The sequence below is a fragment of the Gigantopelta aegis genome, chromosome 9 (assembly GCF_016097555.1).
Source record: "Gigantopelta aegis isolate Gae_Host chromosome 9, Gae_host_genome, whole genome shotgun sequence".
Classification (NCBI taxonomy): domain Eukaryota; kingdom Metazoa; phylum Mollusca; class Gastropoda; order Neomphalida; family Peltospiridae; genus Gigantopelta; species Gigantopelta aegis.
In genome coordinates this window covers 54,246,682-54,263,016 of record NC_054707.1, presented here as the reverse complement: position 1 = coordinate 54,263,016, position 16,335 = coordinate 54,246,682, and the positions used below count along the sequence as shown (strand labels likewise).

Genomic DNA, 16,335 nt, shown 5'->3' with positions numbered 1-16,335 from the left:
CATATAATGAATCAAAGAAGTGTGTGTCTTTTAACAATATAGATGCAATATGTAGTTTTGAATTACATGCAATATATTTGCGTGGCTCAAGTTGACAGAAAGCACTTAAAGAGATTGCATTATGCATTAAGGTAAGTACGTATTTCTGCAGGTGGCCTCTAAGAGGTTTGTTGTTCGAGTTCCTTGTCAGGTGACACAGATCAAGAAACACCTGTGAAAGGTGTGCTCTCTCACCTACACCGGTAGGCAGACTGGCCATTGTAAATCAAGCTTCTCCAGAAGATATTATCTACATACCGATAGTGCTACCCAGCTCTTAATACACAGGACTATTAGTACTGTTACAAAATTGATTCTATTTTTTTTTTTTAGGCTTGTAAAATGATCACCTGTAGGGATTTGTATATATACATATAGTCAAACCTGTTCTAAAGTGGCCAGTGTAAGGTACATTGGTTACGCACTTCAGGTGATTTTAGTGCTAAGATCAATGCATAAAAGGGGGGGGGGGGGGGGGGGGGGGGGGGGGGCGAAGAGGGCAAAACCGTAACTGCCCTGCCATTAGCACACAAAGTATGCAAACATTTATAACACAAACTAAAATAATACTTTACTTCTTTCTAAGTATTAACATGGAAAAATATAACTTGCTTGTGATATGTATAGATTAGTGAGCATACCAAAAGGATAAAACTTAAAATAAGGATTTCCAGAAAGGGCTTTGAGAACATTTTAAACTACAGTAAAGTACTTACTCTTATAACGAACCAGAAGGTATCATGATAGTTAGTTTGTTATAGCAGTAGCTCATTGTACACATTTGCACAAGCTGGTTATTAATGTATAGGGACATAAAACAGGACTTTATAATCAGTTCGTTCTGTGCAGTAGTTCGTTCTAAGCATGTTTGTTATAAGTGTACTTTACTGTATATAGGTATATTTAGTGTCTAATATATGGTTATTTCAATATTTGGTTGAGAGAGAGAGAGAGAGAGAGAGAGAGAGAGAGAGAGAGAGAGAGAGAGAGAGAGAGAGAGAGAGAGAGAGAGAGAGAGAGAGAGAGAGAGAGAGAGAGAGAGAGAGAGAGAGAGAGAGAGAGAGAGAGAGAGTGAGAGAGAGAGACAGAGACAGAGAGAGAGAGAGACACAGACAGACAGACAGACAGACAGAGAGATAGACAGAGAGATAGAGAGAGACAGAGAGAGAGACAGAGAGAGAGAAGAGAAAAAACATGCTGAGGTTACTTCTACCAAAAAACATTATTTCATTTCATTAATACTAATTTGTGCTTATATCCAATTAAGGTTCAAGCACAATGTTCTGGGCACACACTTCAGCTATCTGGGATGTCTGTCCAGGACATAGGGTTAATGGTTAGTGAGAGAGAAGTCGGTGTAGTGGTCTTACTCCCCCCCCACCCCCGAGTCGTTAAAACTTGCTCTGGGTGGGAGCTGGTATCTACCAGCCTTATAAGCGATGGCTTAACTATGACACCACCGAGGCAGGCAAAAAAAAAAAAAAATATGAAGAAGCAGCAAGAGATCTTTAATATGCACTTTCCCATACGGACCAAATTACATAAGATGCAGATTTGCTAAGATCATGAGGATTGTGTAATCTGCCATGTGGTTAAGTGTGATCTATTCCTGACTGGGCGGTATTCAGACATGTGTCGGTTACTTAACTAGGATGTTACTCAGGCAGATAATAATCATGAGCCACAATGTTAGGTATGTGCTGCTGTCATCAGGTGCATATACAACCGTACATACATCTCAACACTGTGATGAGCATTCTAGAAGTAAACAGGCACAGAATGTCCTTATCAGAGGCAGTTATGTGTCTATGCATGTGGTAATCATACAGCACTGTGCATGGAGAGGAACACAAGAAGCCCACTGTCACAACATGTACATGTAATATACCGTAGTTCTTTCAGTCACCAGTACGGACTCTTACACTTTGATATATCAGTTGTTTAACAATAGTTGCATTAATCCTGTGAATCATGCATCATGCCCAAGACAAACAGTCTAACCACGGAGTCGTATTAATCATGTGACCCATCACACTTCAGAGAGGCATTATAAAGACAGAGCCACTCAGGGACATTAAGCCTTTGACCTATCAGCTGGACTGAATTAATCCACAGAATTACAAATGTGATACATAAGCTGAACTGAATTAATCAGATGATCCATTATGCCTCACACAAACATTCTAACTGTTGAAATGAATTAATCAGATGATCCATTATGACTCAGACAACATTCTAACTATTGAACTGAATTAATCAGATGATCCATTATGCCTCAGACAAACATTCTAACTGTTGAACTGAATTAATCATATGATCCATTATGTCTCAGACAAACATTCTAACTGTTTAACTGAATCAGATGATCCATTATGCCTCAGACAAACATTCTAACTGTTGAACTGAATTAATCAGATGATCCATTATGCCTCACACAAACATTCTAACTGTTGAACTGAATTAATCAGGTGACCCATCATACCTCAAACATTGTAACGGCTCAATTGAATTAATCAGGTGACTCACCATGTCTCAAACTACAGAACTGAATTAATCATGTGACCTATTGTGAAAGCCCCTGCGCGTGCTGTAACCTCATCGTGGTGCAGGGGTGTAACATTCTCTTTGAGAATGGCCAATACAGCACAAATTGAAGTTTACAGTAAAATTCGGTGTCCGTAAAATTCTGTGATATTTGTATTTGTATTTTTGCACAGTTCTTTACACTGTTTTTGTTTAAACCTTGAATTTTTATATTGATGTTGATCATCACTTTATTTATTTGCATTACCATAGTTTGACACCCAATAGCCGATGTATTTTTCGTGCTGGGGTGTCGTTAAACATTCATTCATTCATTATTGTGAAAGTTTCTAACACCTGAACTGAAGTAATCATTAATTTTGACCCAAGCTGCCTCACTCAAAGATTCTAGCCACTGAATTGAAATGATCATGTCACATACAAACATTCAAACTACTGAGCTGAATTAATCCTATTTATAAATGTAGTGTTCACCAGTTTTTCAGACTGGCTTAAGTTCTAATAATTTTTCAGACTGGCTTAAGTTCTAATAAAAACAGCAAATACTTTCCAACAAAATATCATCAGATGAAATTGCGATACCACATTATTAAAAAAAATAATTCAGCTTGCCTATTGAAAAAATGTGGTAATGAAAAAGTGAAAAAAAAAATAATTAAATGTTCATTTAATTTTATTTTTGTCTTCAAGCTCTGACATTGTAAGTGTATATACTATTTACATGTATGCAATTTTTACAAGTCATGAAGAAATTGTAGTACCATATTAATTAAAAAAATATATATCTTCTCACTCAATATTAAAACTTCAAGAACCCCAATGCTCATGGAGCTCTGACATTGTAAGTGTGTATGTGCATGCAATATTTACAAGTCATGAAGACAGCACCTTGCATACATGAAAATGCAATTAGACTGTGCACTCTGAGGTCGGTCTGGCACCAGAATGAACATGGTGGAATGCTTTAATTCCAGAACTCTTCTCTCAGTCATTTATCAATTTCCTGTGTTCTATCCCTCCTGTTATTCCACAGTGTCATCTTATCACCTACTGCTGCTTCTAATAATCACTGATCCCCATGCTCCCCTCAACTGGAAAGTTTCCACATGCCTCAGGAGCATACAAATAAAATTAGGACAAATTGCTTGAAAGAAACAATGTTTTTTCAGTCGGATTCACAGAAATCAATTTCCTGCAGCTAAAATGCAAGAGGATTGCTATGAATGTTTTCCCAGAGTATACATGTACTGTAGGGATTTTTCTTTCTTTCTTTCTTTTTTTTCCTCTCCTTTTATGGTCTTTCATTTTACTACCATTCTCAGAGCACATTTTTACTTTTTGGGTTCCTTGATAGACATGCTCACCAACCCCTCAAATCCAACCCAGTATCCAAAGACTGACATCCCAAAAGCTGTGGTGTACATATTGTACCACTCCTGTCTATGTGAAAGTACACATAAAGATCCCTTGCTGCTTTTCAATGAAAGGAAAGGAAGGAAATGTTTTATTTAACACATTTTATTCAGTTATATGGCATCGGACATATGGTAAAGGACCTCACAGATATTGAGGGAGGAAACCCACTGTTGCCACTTCATGGGCTAATCTTTTCGATTAGCAGCAAGGGATCTTTTATATGTACCATCCTATAGACAGGATAGCACATACCACATCCTTTGATGTACCAGTTGTGGTGCACTAGTTGGAGTAAGAAATAGCCCAATGGGCCCACTGACGGGGATCGATCCCAAACCGACCACACATCAGGCGAGTGCTTTACCACAGGGCTATGTCTCTCCCCTTGATTGAAGTACTATACTAGTATACACATGTAGCAGCCCTGCTTTAAAATTGGCTGAGATGTCATATATTCCTGTCCTATCTTTCTATTCAGCTTATTTTGCCATCTACTGTAAAATACTTAATTTTTGTGGGAACTTAATAGTTGCGCTTTTCGCATAATACAAAATTTAAGATCCTGTGAAAAATAAAACCTATCACATAGCAAATAGTCTTATGTAATAAATCAGTATGTTTGGTAATGAAATATTTAACACAACATATTTACTTTTATTATGATTATCTCCAACTAAAACCCTTCATTTTTAAATATGACACCCAAAGAGCAGTTTATTTTTATTATGTAAAATCAGGACCCAGCCAACATAGGTGTTATTTGCAAGTTGGTTTTCCAATATAATGAACAGATTGTAGAAGTCACATACATGTATATGTATATATGTATATAAAACTATAGTCATTAATTGTTTGTTGATATTGTAACTTTTTATGTTATTTTGTGCACTCTGTTCCCATGTGGAATGTTTAAATGCAATAAATTGTATCTTGTATGATATTGTTTCTGTTAACTATCTTTTATTTATAAAAAATTTCTATTTCAAATGACATAAGCAATAAAATGGCAAACTATGATATAGCCTGCAAGCTAAACCTATGTTCATACTGAAGGAAACACTTCTTGTTCACTGAATTTTCTCCAGAAGCCAGTTATATTAGAAGCTATCAATATTTAACATTATTTTTCTAAGTTCATATTTGAAAATGTAGTTGCCATTGGTGAACAGTGACTGATTATTTAACATTGCCAGTGATTTAAGTCCCGGACAGATGGGGATAGAGTAAGTCTGAAGTGAATGGAAATTGCAATATACAACTTCAGTGATAAGCCAAGGTCATTCCTACTCTGTGTGGGTCTAATAGTGTATTTGTATGTGTGCACCTGATCCTATTATCTCACGCTGTTTGGCATAAGGTAGCACTATACCAATTAATTTCCGGCTGGGTCGAAGTTCGAGGTGCACCGAACTTTTGATAGAGAAGTTAACACCACAAGTCCTGTGATTGGTTATAAATGTGAGTGTGTTGGTTGTAAAAAAAATTAGTTTCATCTGGGCTAAAAATGTATACAATTTTAATTCATCTAGTACCACTGTGTCAAGTAGCCTTGTGCTTGGAACATGTATGGGGTACATGTAAAAAAAAGTACTAAAATTTTGTGCGAAACTAGGGGTGTTGTAAAAACATCTGGTTATACCGAAAATGAGCCATGAAAGGTACCATTTTCTGCAGTTAATACTTTGAGGTAGGGGTTGTAGTACTGATATTTATGGGTCAGTTTGGTTGATCTATTGCATATAGTGTTTTTAAACACAAACGTTAACATGGTCGCCTATGGGATTTGAATTGGTATAGTCCAACCTATAGCACATATTCAGTGCATAATAAAAAAGATTATGATTTGTGTCATTTAATTAAATTAAACTATACTATTTGATTAATTAGCGGTCACTCGGCCATGTAAGTTCACAATGACCTTGACCTTGACAATAATTACTGTACATGGCTCTGAATGGAGTTTGAATAAAAAATTAGCACTGAGGAAAAGTTGGTTTTGGCCTATAATTCATACTATAAAGATTTGAATATTTTTATTTACATGGTGTTTGACTTGCCATATACAACTACTCTTAAATATGGTAATATATCTAGGCAATCTGAACTTAGATTTTAATAGCAATTTATTTTTATATTAAAAATAACATGTGCCAATATTGGGTTAATGTCTTTAATTTCCATAAACACAGTTAATGTTTCATGTATGTACTTCTGAAAGCTTAACTTTTTAAAGACCTTGATTTTTATTGTCCTTTTGACATACTTATAGGGTGCTAAGTCATATTTTAGACAAATTTGTAGTTTTATGCACACACAAAAATTAATTTGAAGAAAAACTTTACCAAAGCCATAATTAAATTTTTGGTCACTATTGTGCCTTCTGTTCTCATTTATACATAACAATAAGCTTGTTAAACATATCTTTAGGTCTCCAGATCAAATCTTTTTAAAAAATAATCACTTAGTTTGCTTTCATGAAGTGCATTTTAAGTGTATACTAGATTTAGAACCAATTTTTCCAGATTTGATTATCTACCTTGGTGTAAGTTGATAATTTATTTTATTGTTAAAGCTGTATTATCCAATGTTAATAGCTAAATAATATGCTGGATTACAGATTGTAGGAATACATCCAATATACATATTGTATTGATCTGGATTAAAAAAAATGTAATAAAATAGATGTTCGGGTAATTATGTCATTTAAAAACATGCTTTTTTAGTAATGAATCAAAAATAAATATGTGAAAGCTGCATGATAATTCCAAACATTACAAATATTTAAAACCTCCAACTACAGTAGGGTATACATAAAATATAGTCAGGAATATTGGTGGCTGCCAATGGTTTAGATGGTCCATTTTTAAAATCTGCATAGCTGATGGATTTGAAATTCCCGCACATGGTAACTTGAAGACAGCCACACTCAGCATACAGGATTTCCCTCCAACAGTGATGTGCAGGACATGAAGTCATTACTTCATACATGTGCAGTCATGTTGATCTTTCCTTCCTCAGACATTGCATTTTTTTAATACTGATATTTCTTTGATGTGCCTATTAAGGTCTTCATAATCTAGGGGTCAGTCAAGTACATGTGTTTCAATGGAATAGGTTTAAGGAGTTGAGGTACTCTGAATATCCATGTTGTCTCTACACATATATGCTTGGAACATGTATGGGGTACATGTAAAAAAAAGTACTAAAATTTTGTGCGAAACTAGGGGTGTTGTAAAAACATCTGGTTATACCGAAAATGAGCCATGAAAGGTACCATTTTCTGCAGTTAATACTTTGAGGTAGGGGTTGTAGTACTGATATTTATGGGTCAGTTTGGTTGATCTATTGCATATAGTGTTTTTAAACACAAACGTTAACATGGTCGCCTATGGGATTTGAATTGGTATAGTCCAACCATAAACACAGCTATTAGGGATGACCCAGAACTGGGGATCAGACACAACAGGTCACACAGTTATCATTTTATGCCTGGTATAACTATTTTAATTCTATACATACTAGATCAACGAGTGGTCATGGATACAGGTGACCATTATGGTGGAAACAAGAACTATACATACATTTAGTAAATGAAAATAAAATTTAATTTTGTGGGTGGTGGGTATATATTAAGCAAGAGTTCCACAGCAAAAACAAAATTTGATGCACTGTGAACAACATCCATAGGTGCAACTATAAATCAAGTTTCATTGACCTAGAACTTATAGTTTGTGAGGGGCAGAACATAGCCCAGTGGTAAAGCGCTTCGTTGATGCACGGTCGGTCTGGATCGATCCCTGTCGGTGGGCCCGCTATTTCTCGTCACAGCCAGTGCACCATGACTGGTATATGCAAGGTTGTGGTATGTTCTGTCCTGTCTGTGAGATGGTGCATATAAAAGATTCCTTGCTACTAATGGAAAAATGTAATGGGTTTCCTCTCTATGACTGTGTCAAAATTACCATATGTTTGACATCCAATAGCCGATGATTAATAAATCTATGTGCTCTAGTGGTGTCGTTAAACAAAACAAACTTTATTTTATAGTTTGTGAGATACTGATCTAAGTTTAACCGAAACTAATGCAAAAGATGATGCATCGCTGCAACCACTGTCTCAGCTGAAAAAATAATACCAATATCTCGCCTTTTTACTTTGCAGAGGCAAGACAAAAATTACCATCCACCCACTGCACATATAACCACCTCTGAAACAGCCCTTTTAGCTGAAACACATCTACACCGTAGACCTCATTTGTTTAGACCTGGTAAAACAGACCAGTGGTAAGTAATGTATACCTACATGTGCACCGCACTAATGGGTTTGGTATTGCGTAAAAGAAAGACATTTATTTACTGCATTATGGTCTAATGGCTGTATAGAGGCAGTCAGATGCGTACAGGCTTGGAGTGGCTTCAGTGAGCACTGTAAACACCTTTTGTCTGTCAGGCAGATTGAGATCCCAAGTCATTAATCAAAAGATCAACAAGAGATCTACAGCACAAACAATGCAGATGATTTACACAGTTTCAAGTATCTTCAACAGAACAGAAGGTTACAGCTTGGCCAGAATAGTAGTGTTACACAGACCCTTAAAGGTGATTTTGGTTTGGGGGTCACATACAAGGCATAAATCAGGTTATGAAAATCCTGGAAAGTATTGAAATTTGCAAATGTTGTTTCCCAAGTCATGGAAAAGTTATGAAAAATTAAAACTGATTGATAATTATTTTCTAAAATAACAAGAAGACTTTGACACTTTGCATTAAAACCTGAGAAATCATTGAAAACCTATCAAACAGTCATGGAAGTAAAAGGATGTTGTTGTTGTTTTTGTTGTTGTTGTTGTTGTTGTTGTTGTTCAACAACATCACTAGAGTACACTGATTTATTAATCATTGGTTATTGAATTTGAAACATTTGTTAATTCTAACACACTGTCTTCATAGGTAATCCACTACTTTTTCCATTGGCAGCAAGAAATATTTTACAGCCTTTGATATGCATGTGCTAGTCATGGTGCACACGTTAGGTGTGGGGGAAAAAACTCAATTAGTAAATGGGACCAATGAGGTGGTTCGAATCTACAATGGAAGTGCTTTACCAACTAAACTAGATCTCACCATGTCGTTAAAAAGTTATAGAATTTGCTTGAGTCGTACATGTTGGATCGAACACCATAGGTGGTACATGTTTGTGCTGTGATGTCTGAGGAAAAGTGCCTAAAGGATCCTGTGCTACTAATGGAAAACTGTAGTAAGTTTCCTTTGAAAACAATGTCAGAATTAACAAATGTTTCACATCTAATAGCTAATGATTAATAAATCAATATGCTCTAATGGTGTCGTTAAGCTAACTTTAACGTTAGCTAAATAATGAGTTTTTAAAGTTAGTTTTGTATTTAACGACACCACTAGTGCAGGAAAAAATAGAGCACATTGATTTATTAATCATTGGCTTTAATATTTCAAACATTTGATAAATTAATCCTGACATATGGTCTTAGAGGTAACCTACCGTACTACATTTTTCCATTAGCACCAAAGGAATTTTTTATATGCACTTTTCCAACAGATAGAACAGCACAAACCACTGTATATTATGTTTAATATACCAGTGGTTGGATTAAAAAAACAAACAAAAACACAATCTAATTAAAATTAGCTCCACTATTACATGTGGATCTAACAGCAGCCCGTTGGAGCTCATGTCCAGTTGACCTTTCATTTGACCAATCAAAACCTTACTTGCAAAATCATGCCAGTGATTTGAAAATAATTTGAAAACATTCGGGATTATGCCGAGGGTATAAGAAATGATTTGGGTGAATTACGAATATACAGAAAACTAATTATAATATAAATTTTTCATATAAAGTTTGTTTCAAGACAAAACAAAAAACTGATGGTATAGCCATAAAATCTGTTTATACTAGTATACAATTCAGAGTTTATTATTGCACTTTTCCCCCTGTTTTTTTCAATGTTGAAACAGACCAACAAGTTCGCCTATTGCATAAATAGTCTCGACCGATATTTTTAGAATTTGTATGCTCCTGAATAACACTATAAAAGGCGAAGTGTAATTGGTCGATATTTAAATTGTTATCTATAGATGAAATGTCACCTGGACATGGGAGTCTACGCAATGCTGTTAGATCTACTGGTAGACCCAGTAGAGCTAATTTTAATCAGATTGACAAAAAACAACCCTTAGAGAATGGATTCACCGTGGGGTTCGATCCTACAACACAAGCACCTACGGCAAGTGTTCAACTGAAACCCACCCCACAATGTACTGAAGTAGTGTTCAACTGAAACCCACCCCACAATGTACTGAAGTAGTGTTCAACTGAAACCCACCCCACAATGTACTGAAGTAGTGTTCAACAAATGTTTATTTTTTATAAAAGCCAAACATAATTTATGAAATATTTTCAGTGGGTTTTTATTTTAAATTATTATTTATATTTTGTTTGTTGTTGGGGGTTTTTGTTAGTGTTTAAAAAAAAAAAAAAAAAAAAATTACATGTGTATTTGTTTTCCCCCTTTTTGTTGTTTTTGTTGATGTTTGAAGGGTATGTGTGGGGTGGGGTTATCCCTCTGCCAATTCTTTTCCATCTAATTTCTTTCCAGACTGGAAGTTGGCTGTTTTCTTTTCTTTTTTTTATCAAAAGCATGATGCCCGAAGATGTGAAATAAAATAAAAAATTACTTTTAACATTTTGAACCATAAGCATCCCAACCGAATAATCTACAGGGTTTGTAACAGCTTGGGTGTTTTTGTTTTTAATTTATAACCTTAAACTCCAGAAACCTAAGATAAATAAATAACAGACTATGTGTGATAAGGAAACAGATCTTTCAATCAACATGTTTAAAATTACCAGATAAATCAACAGAAAATTCAAGTATATTGTACGTGACAGTATATGATGACACTAGCTGTTATGACAACCTGACTAAATGCAATGTTATTTAAATAAAAGAAGTATAACACACCAAGTGGTACACCAGAGCATACATATATGTACATATACTGATATCCAAAAGAAACTTTACATACATCAAATTTGAAGAATTTTATCAATATTGTTGCTAATCGAAAAGAACCAATTTTGAAACCACCTTACAAACACTTTGGATGTATTACAAAGCGTATTGTGATGTATAAATCTTGAACTTGATGATACTTTCATATCTCACCGTACCGTTTGTCAGTTTTCTATAATACAATTTCAAGCTTTGTAAAGTCTCTTTTGGACATGAGTATAGTTGGATGCTTTGACTCTATCAGTTCATCTTTTCTCCTAGAAATACATCCTATGAGTTGACAAAGAAACATCACTTATTACATTCAGTCAGGCACACGTCACTGCTTCACAAAACTAAAAGCTTAAATTACCAGAGAAGTTAGGGATCCTTTAACAAAGAGCTGCATATTTTACTATTCTGATATGTACACAGAAATGGATAAAATAATTGGTTATACCAGCTTTAACCCCCCCCACCCCACCCCCAAAAAAATACTTTAAAAAAAACAAAAACCCCACAGAACCATCCCCCTCCCCCCAAAAAAGAACAAACAAACAAAACAAAACAAAACAATAAACAATCCCACCAGAAAACCCCCACAACCTCAGTCTGTTTAAACCTGACTAACTTATGAAAAGTGCTCCAAATGACATACTGGTATATGTTGTAATTTTCTCCTCTCCCCCAACATTAGATGGAAAAACAACATGTTCTAACAAAATTTAGTTTTGTGAAGGGTGTGGTCCCTAGAGGCCAGGCCAACTGGTCCCTGAACCTCTATTTATTATTTCAACCCCTGCTAATGGTTGTAGTATATATATATATATATATATATATATATATATATATATATATATATATATATATATATATATATATATAAAATGTACCTTGACTCGTATATCAAAGGGTGTGGTATGTACTGTCCTGTCTGGAAAAGTGCATATGAAAGATTCCTTGCTACTAATGGGAAAATATAGTGGGTTTCCTCTTAGACTATGGGCTGGATATACAAAGCCTGTTTATGTTTTACATGTGTGTAACTACGTACATTTACCATGCTTAAATACCTGTTTATGTTTTACATGTGTGTAACTACGTACATTTACCATGCTTAAACACCTGTTTATGTTTTACATGTGTGTAACTACGTACATTTACCATGCTTAAACACCTGTTTATGTTTTACATGTGTGTAACTACGTACATTTACCATGCTTAAACACCTGTTTATGTTTTACATGTGTGTAACTACGTACATTTACCATGCTTAAACACCTGTTTATGTTTTACATGTGTGTAACTACGTACATTTACCATGCTTAAACACCTGTTTATGTTTTACATGTGTGTAACTACATACATTTATCATGCTTCTACTTATATTTATCATGCTTATATACCTGTTTATGTTTTACATGCGTGTAACTACGTACATTTACCATGCTTAAACACCTGTTTATGTTTTACACGCGTGTAACTACGTACATTTACCATGCTTAAACACCTGTTTATGTTTTACACGCGTGTAACTACGTACATTTACCATGCTTAAACACCTGTTTATGTTTTACACGCGTGTAACTACGTACATTTACCATGCTTAAACACCTGTTTATGTTTTACACGCGTGTAACTACGTACAATTACCATGCTTATATACCTGTTTATGTTTTACATGTGTGTAACTACGTACATTTACCATGCTTAAATACCTGTTTATGTTTTACATGTGTGTAACTACGTACATTTACCATGCTTAAATACCTGTTTATGTTTTACACGCGTGTAACTACGTACATTTACCATGCTTATATACCTGTTTATGTGTGTGTAACTACGTACATTTACCATGCTTAAACACCTGTTTATGTTTTATGTGTGTGTAACTACATACATTTACCATGCTTAAATACATGTTTATGTTTTACATGTGTGTAACTACATACATTTACAATGCTTAAATACCTGCGTCTAAGAAAAACAGGCTTCATAAACTTGGCCCTATATGTCAGAATTACCAAATGTTTGACATCTATTAGCAGATGATTAATAAATCAACGTGCTCTTGTAGTGTCATTAAACAAAAACAAAATTTACCTTTAATAATAACACTCAATTATGGGTTGGAGCCACCAATGGGATATGAACCCAGTACATACCAGCTTTAAATCTATAAATTACAATCAGTGACTTAACCAGTGCATCACTGATGATGGACAAGTTGCATGTACATGAACATATAGCGTGGTGTTGAGGTGTAGCCACTCGTGTAGTGCCATAAACAGTTCTTTTATCAGATAGGGACTGAACCAATTAAAGAATGAAAGTAATACCGGGGTATATCCTTCCACCACACCAGACACAAAGTCTGGCACAATTTTAAATTTCTAAAGAAGCCGACTTCAGACCATCAGATATCTTTTATGAGCCTTTTTTTTTTTTTCTGGGTTAATGTTCATGTACACAAATGTGACACTTTCTTGCATTGTACATACACACGGATGAAATCATTTAGACCATGCCACCGTAACAAAAGGGTATGTACATGTTATTCCTAAACGTTATCTTGTCACTACCAATCTTTACCATTTAAGTCACTTAGTACACGTACAATTGTAGCTAAGACTGGTCACATGGTCAAAGGATTCGTATTCGGGAGTGCAGAGTGGCGGAGTGGTGGAAGACAATATTTATTTTTTTCCACCCATACAAAAATGTATATATGATTTGGGTTTATTTGATTTTGAAATAAATTATAAAGGTTCTATTATAGTGACAAGGCATAATTGACAACCTATATTTTTTATTTATAAATACAGAAATTTCAAATAAGAAAATTAAGAAACACAATGTCCAGAAAATGCCTGAACAGGTTCGCTTGCAGTAAATTATGCAGGGGAACGTTCATCAGGACAAATGCAGGTATATGCATTTTTAATAATCGCTTTGAGTAGAAGGGCAGGATGTTAAAATTATCGGTACAATGCACCAAGGCTTTTATTAATTCTCCTATTTTCTTCTTCTTCATAAAAAGTTTAGTATTTAGTACAAACAACTTGGTTCTTTGAGACAGAATTATTGGGGTGGAGGTAAAGACCCTCTCCTTAGACATACCAGAATTATCCTGTTGGTTTCTTTTTTGTTTTGTTTAATGGGGGCAGGACACAGCCCAGTGGTAAAGTGCTCGCTTGATGCATTGTCGGAGCTAGGATTGATCCCTGTATTTCTCATTCCAGTCTGGTATATCAAAGATTGTGGTATGTGTTGTCCTATTATGGGATGGCGCATAGAAAAGATCCCTTGCTACTAATGGAAATACAATGTAGCAGGTTTTACTCTCCGAGACCATACATCCAAATTTCCAAATGTTTCACATCCAAAAACCGATGATTAATAAATTCATAAATCAATGTGCTCTAGTGATGTTGTTAAATAGACCAAACTTTTATAAACTTTAGTTTTGTTTAACAGCACCACCAAATCACTGATTACTGGATGTCAAATATTTGTTAATTCTAACACAGTCTTCAGAGAAAACTGGCTACATTTTCCCACTGCTAGCACTCTTTCATAGATAGAACAGCACTCACCATGGCCGTTGATGTACATGTCATTCAGTAAAGGTTGGAACAGGAAAAACCCAAAGGGTCCCCAGAGGGGGATTGATCCTATGATTAAAGCACACTAACAAGCACTTTACTGACTGGGCTAAATAGATGCCATCTCGAATTAACCTAAATTAAGCAGCTGGTTACCTATGGTAGTACCTCATTTCAGTTAAACACAGGTCTGACTGTATGATTGCAGTTTGTGTCTGCCACCCCACCTGTACTGAACATCAAAAGAAGATTTGTTTAACTTACCACAGGTGAGTTCGTCATGGCGGTCCTCGCAGTCGTCGTCACCATCACAGACCCACTGCAGAGGAATGCAGATACAGTGACCACCACATGGATATAGGTGATCAGGGCAGGTACAGGCAGAGTCGTCACTTGTGATCACTGAAATAGACAGATGTAACAGTCACAAACACAGATTAAAACACTTGCAGATTTATGCAATCAAGTCGTCACTTGTGATCACTGAAATATATAGGTGTCACGGTCTAAACACCGATTAGTACATTGACAGGTTTATGTCAATCAGGTACAGGCCGCATCACCCCTTGTGATCACTGAAATATACAGGTGTAACGATCACTAAAACCAATTAGTACACTTACAGGTTTATGTCAATCAGGTACAGGCCCGAGACATCACTTGTGATCACTGAAATATACAGGTGTAACAGTCACTAAAACCGATTAGTACACGTACAGGTTTATGTCAATCAGGTACAGGCCGAGTCATTTCTTGTGATCACTGAAATATGTGTAACAGTTGCAAACACTGATAAATACACGTCATATTAGAATAGCTGATTGCAGAGCAACTGCATAAAAATGGTAATGTTGTCTTGTCACAATTGGCTATTCTCATACTATGTGACATCACCATTACAGGTTTGTGTCATTTAAGTATAGGTGGAGTAGTCACTTGTGATAATTGAAATAGATACCATCAAGGTGTTCATTAGCTTTGAAGTTGCAAAATTGCATGAAAAATAGACGGCTGGAGTGGTAGCAACAGCCACCAAAAAATCACCACCTGCAATCTACCTGTACTAATGAAGACATGGATTAATGATTAACAGTTATTAACACTGGACTCTTTCCGAAGCAATCAGGTGTGGCATGGTTGGCCACAAATTCCTATAGCAGTTGGATACAAGAACTGGGATGTGGAGGTGGACAACGAAAAAAGTTGGAAGATAGGAGGAACTGCCAGATCGGGAAGAAAGGAAGAAATAAGATGCAAATCGGGGGGAGAGAAAGGAATGGGGATATAAAAAACATCACTGATTAATAAACTTAAGGTGTGTCAATCAGGAAGAGGTAATGTTGTCATTGGGAATTAGATGAAATTCTATCAATGATCATCAGTTTGCGCAAACCAACAAATAACTGAATTAATAATAATCAATTAAAATCTAAATTATGCTCCTGTATACTAAATCTGTTTGCTAGTTTATACTAAACAGATTGGAAGTGTTGGTTTAAAGTAACTTTTGTTGGATAAAATAATAAAATGTTTATACAATGTATTTCCTACATTGCTAGTAGTTTAATTTCCTTCACAATTATTAGTGGACCAAGGAACAAAAAAAGAAAAAAGGTAAGTAAGTCTGTATAATCTACTGTAGGCCAACTTAATTATAAAATTTAGGCTCAATTAAACAGTAAGCAGTGCATGACAAACTT

The 16,335-nt window shown here is 35.4% G+C and overlaps 1 protein-coding gene across 1 annotated transcript in view; it reads right to left on the bottom strand.

The window, feature by feature from the left end:
- Nucleotides 1-16,335, bottom strand: part of LOC121380544 (low-density lipoprotein receptor-related protein 4-like) — a 111,969-nt gene that overhangs the window by 74,886 nt on the left and 20,748 nt on the right. The window contains exon 2 of the mRNA XM_041509398.1: nucleotides 14,900-15,037. Coding sequence (XP_041365332.1) covers nucleotides 14,900-15,037 — 138 coding nt within the window. The remainder of the gene's footprint in view (nucleotides 1-14,899; nucleotides 15,038-16,335) is intronic.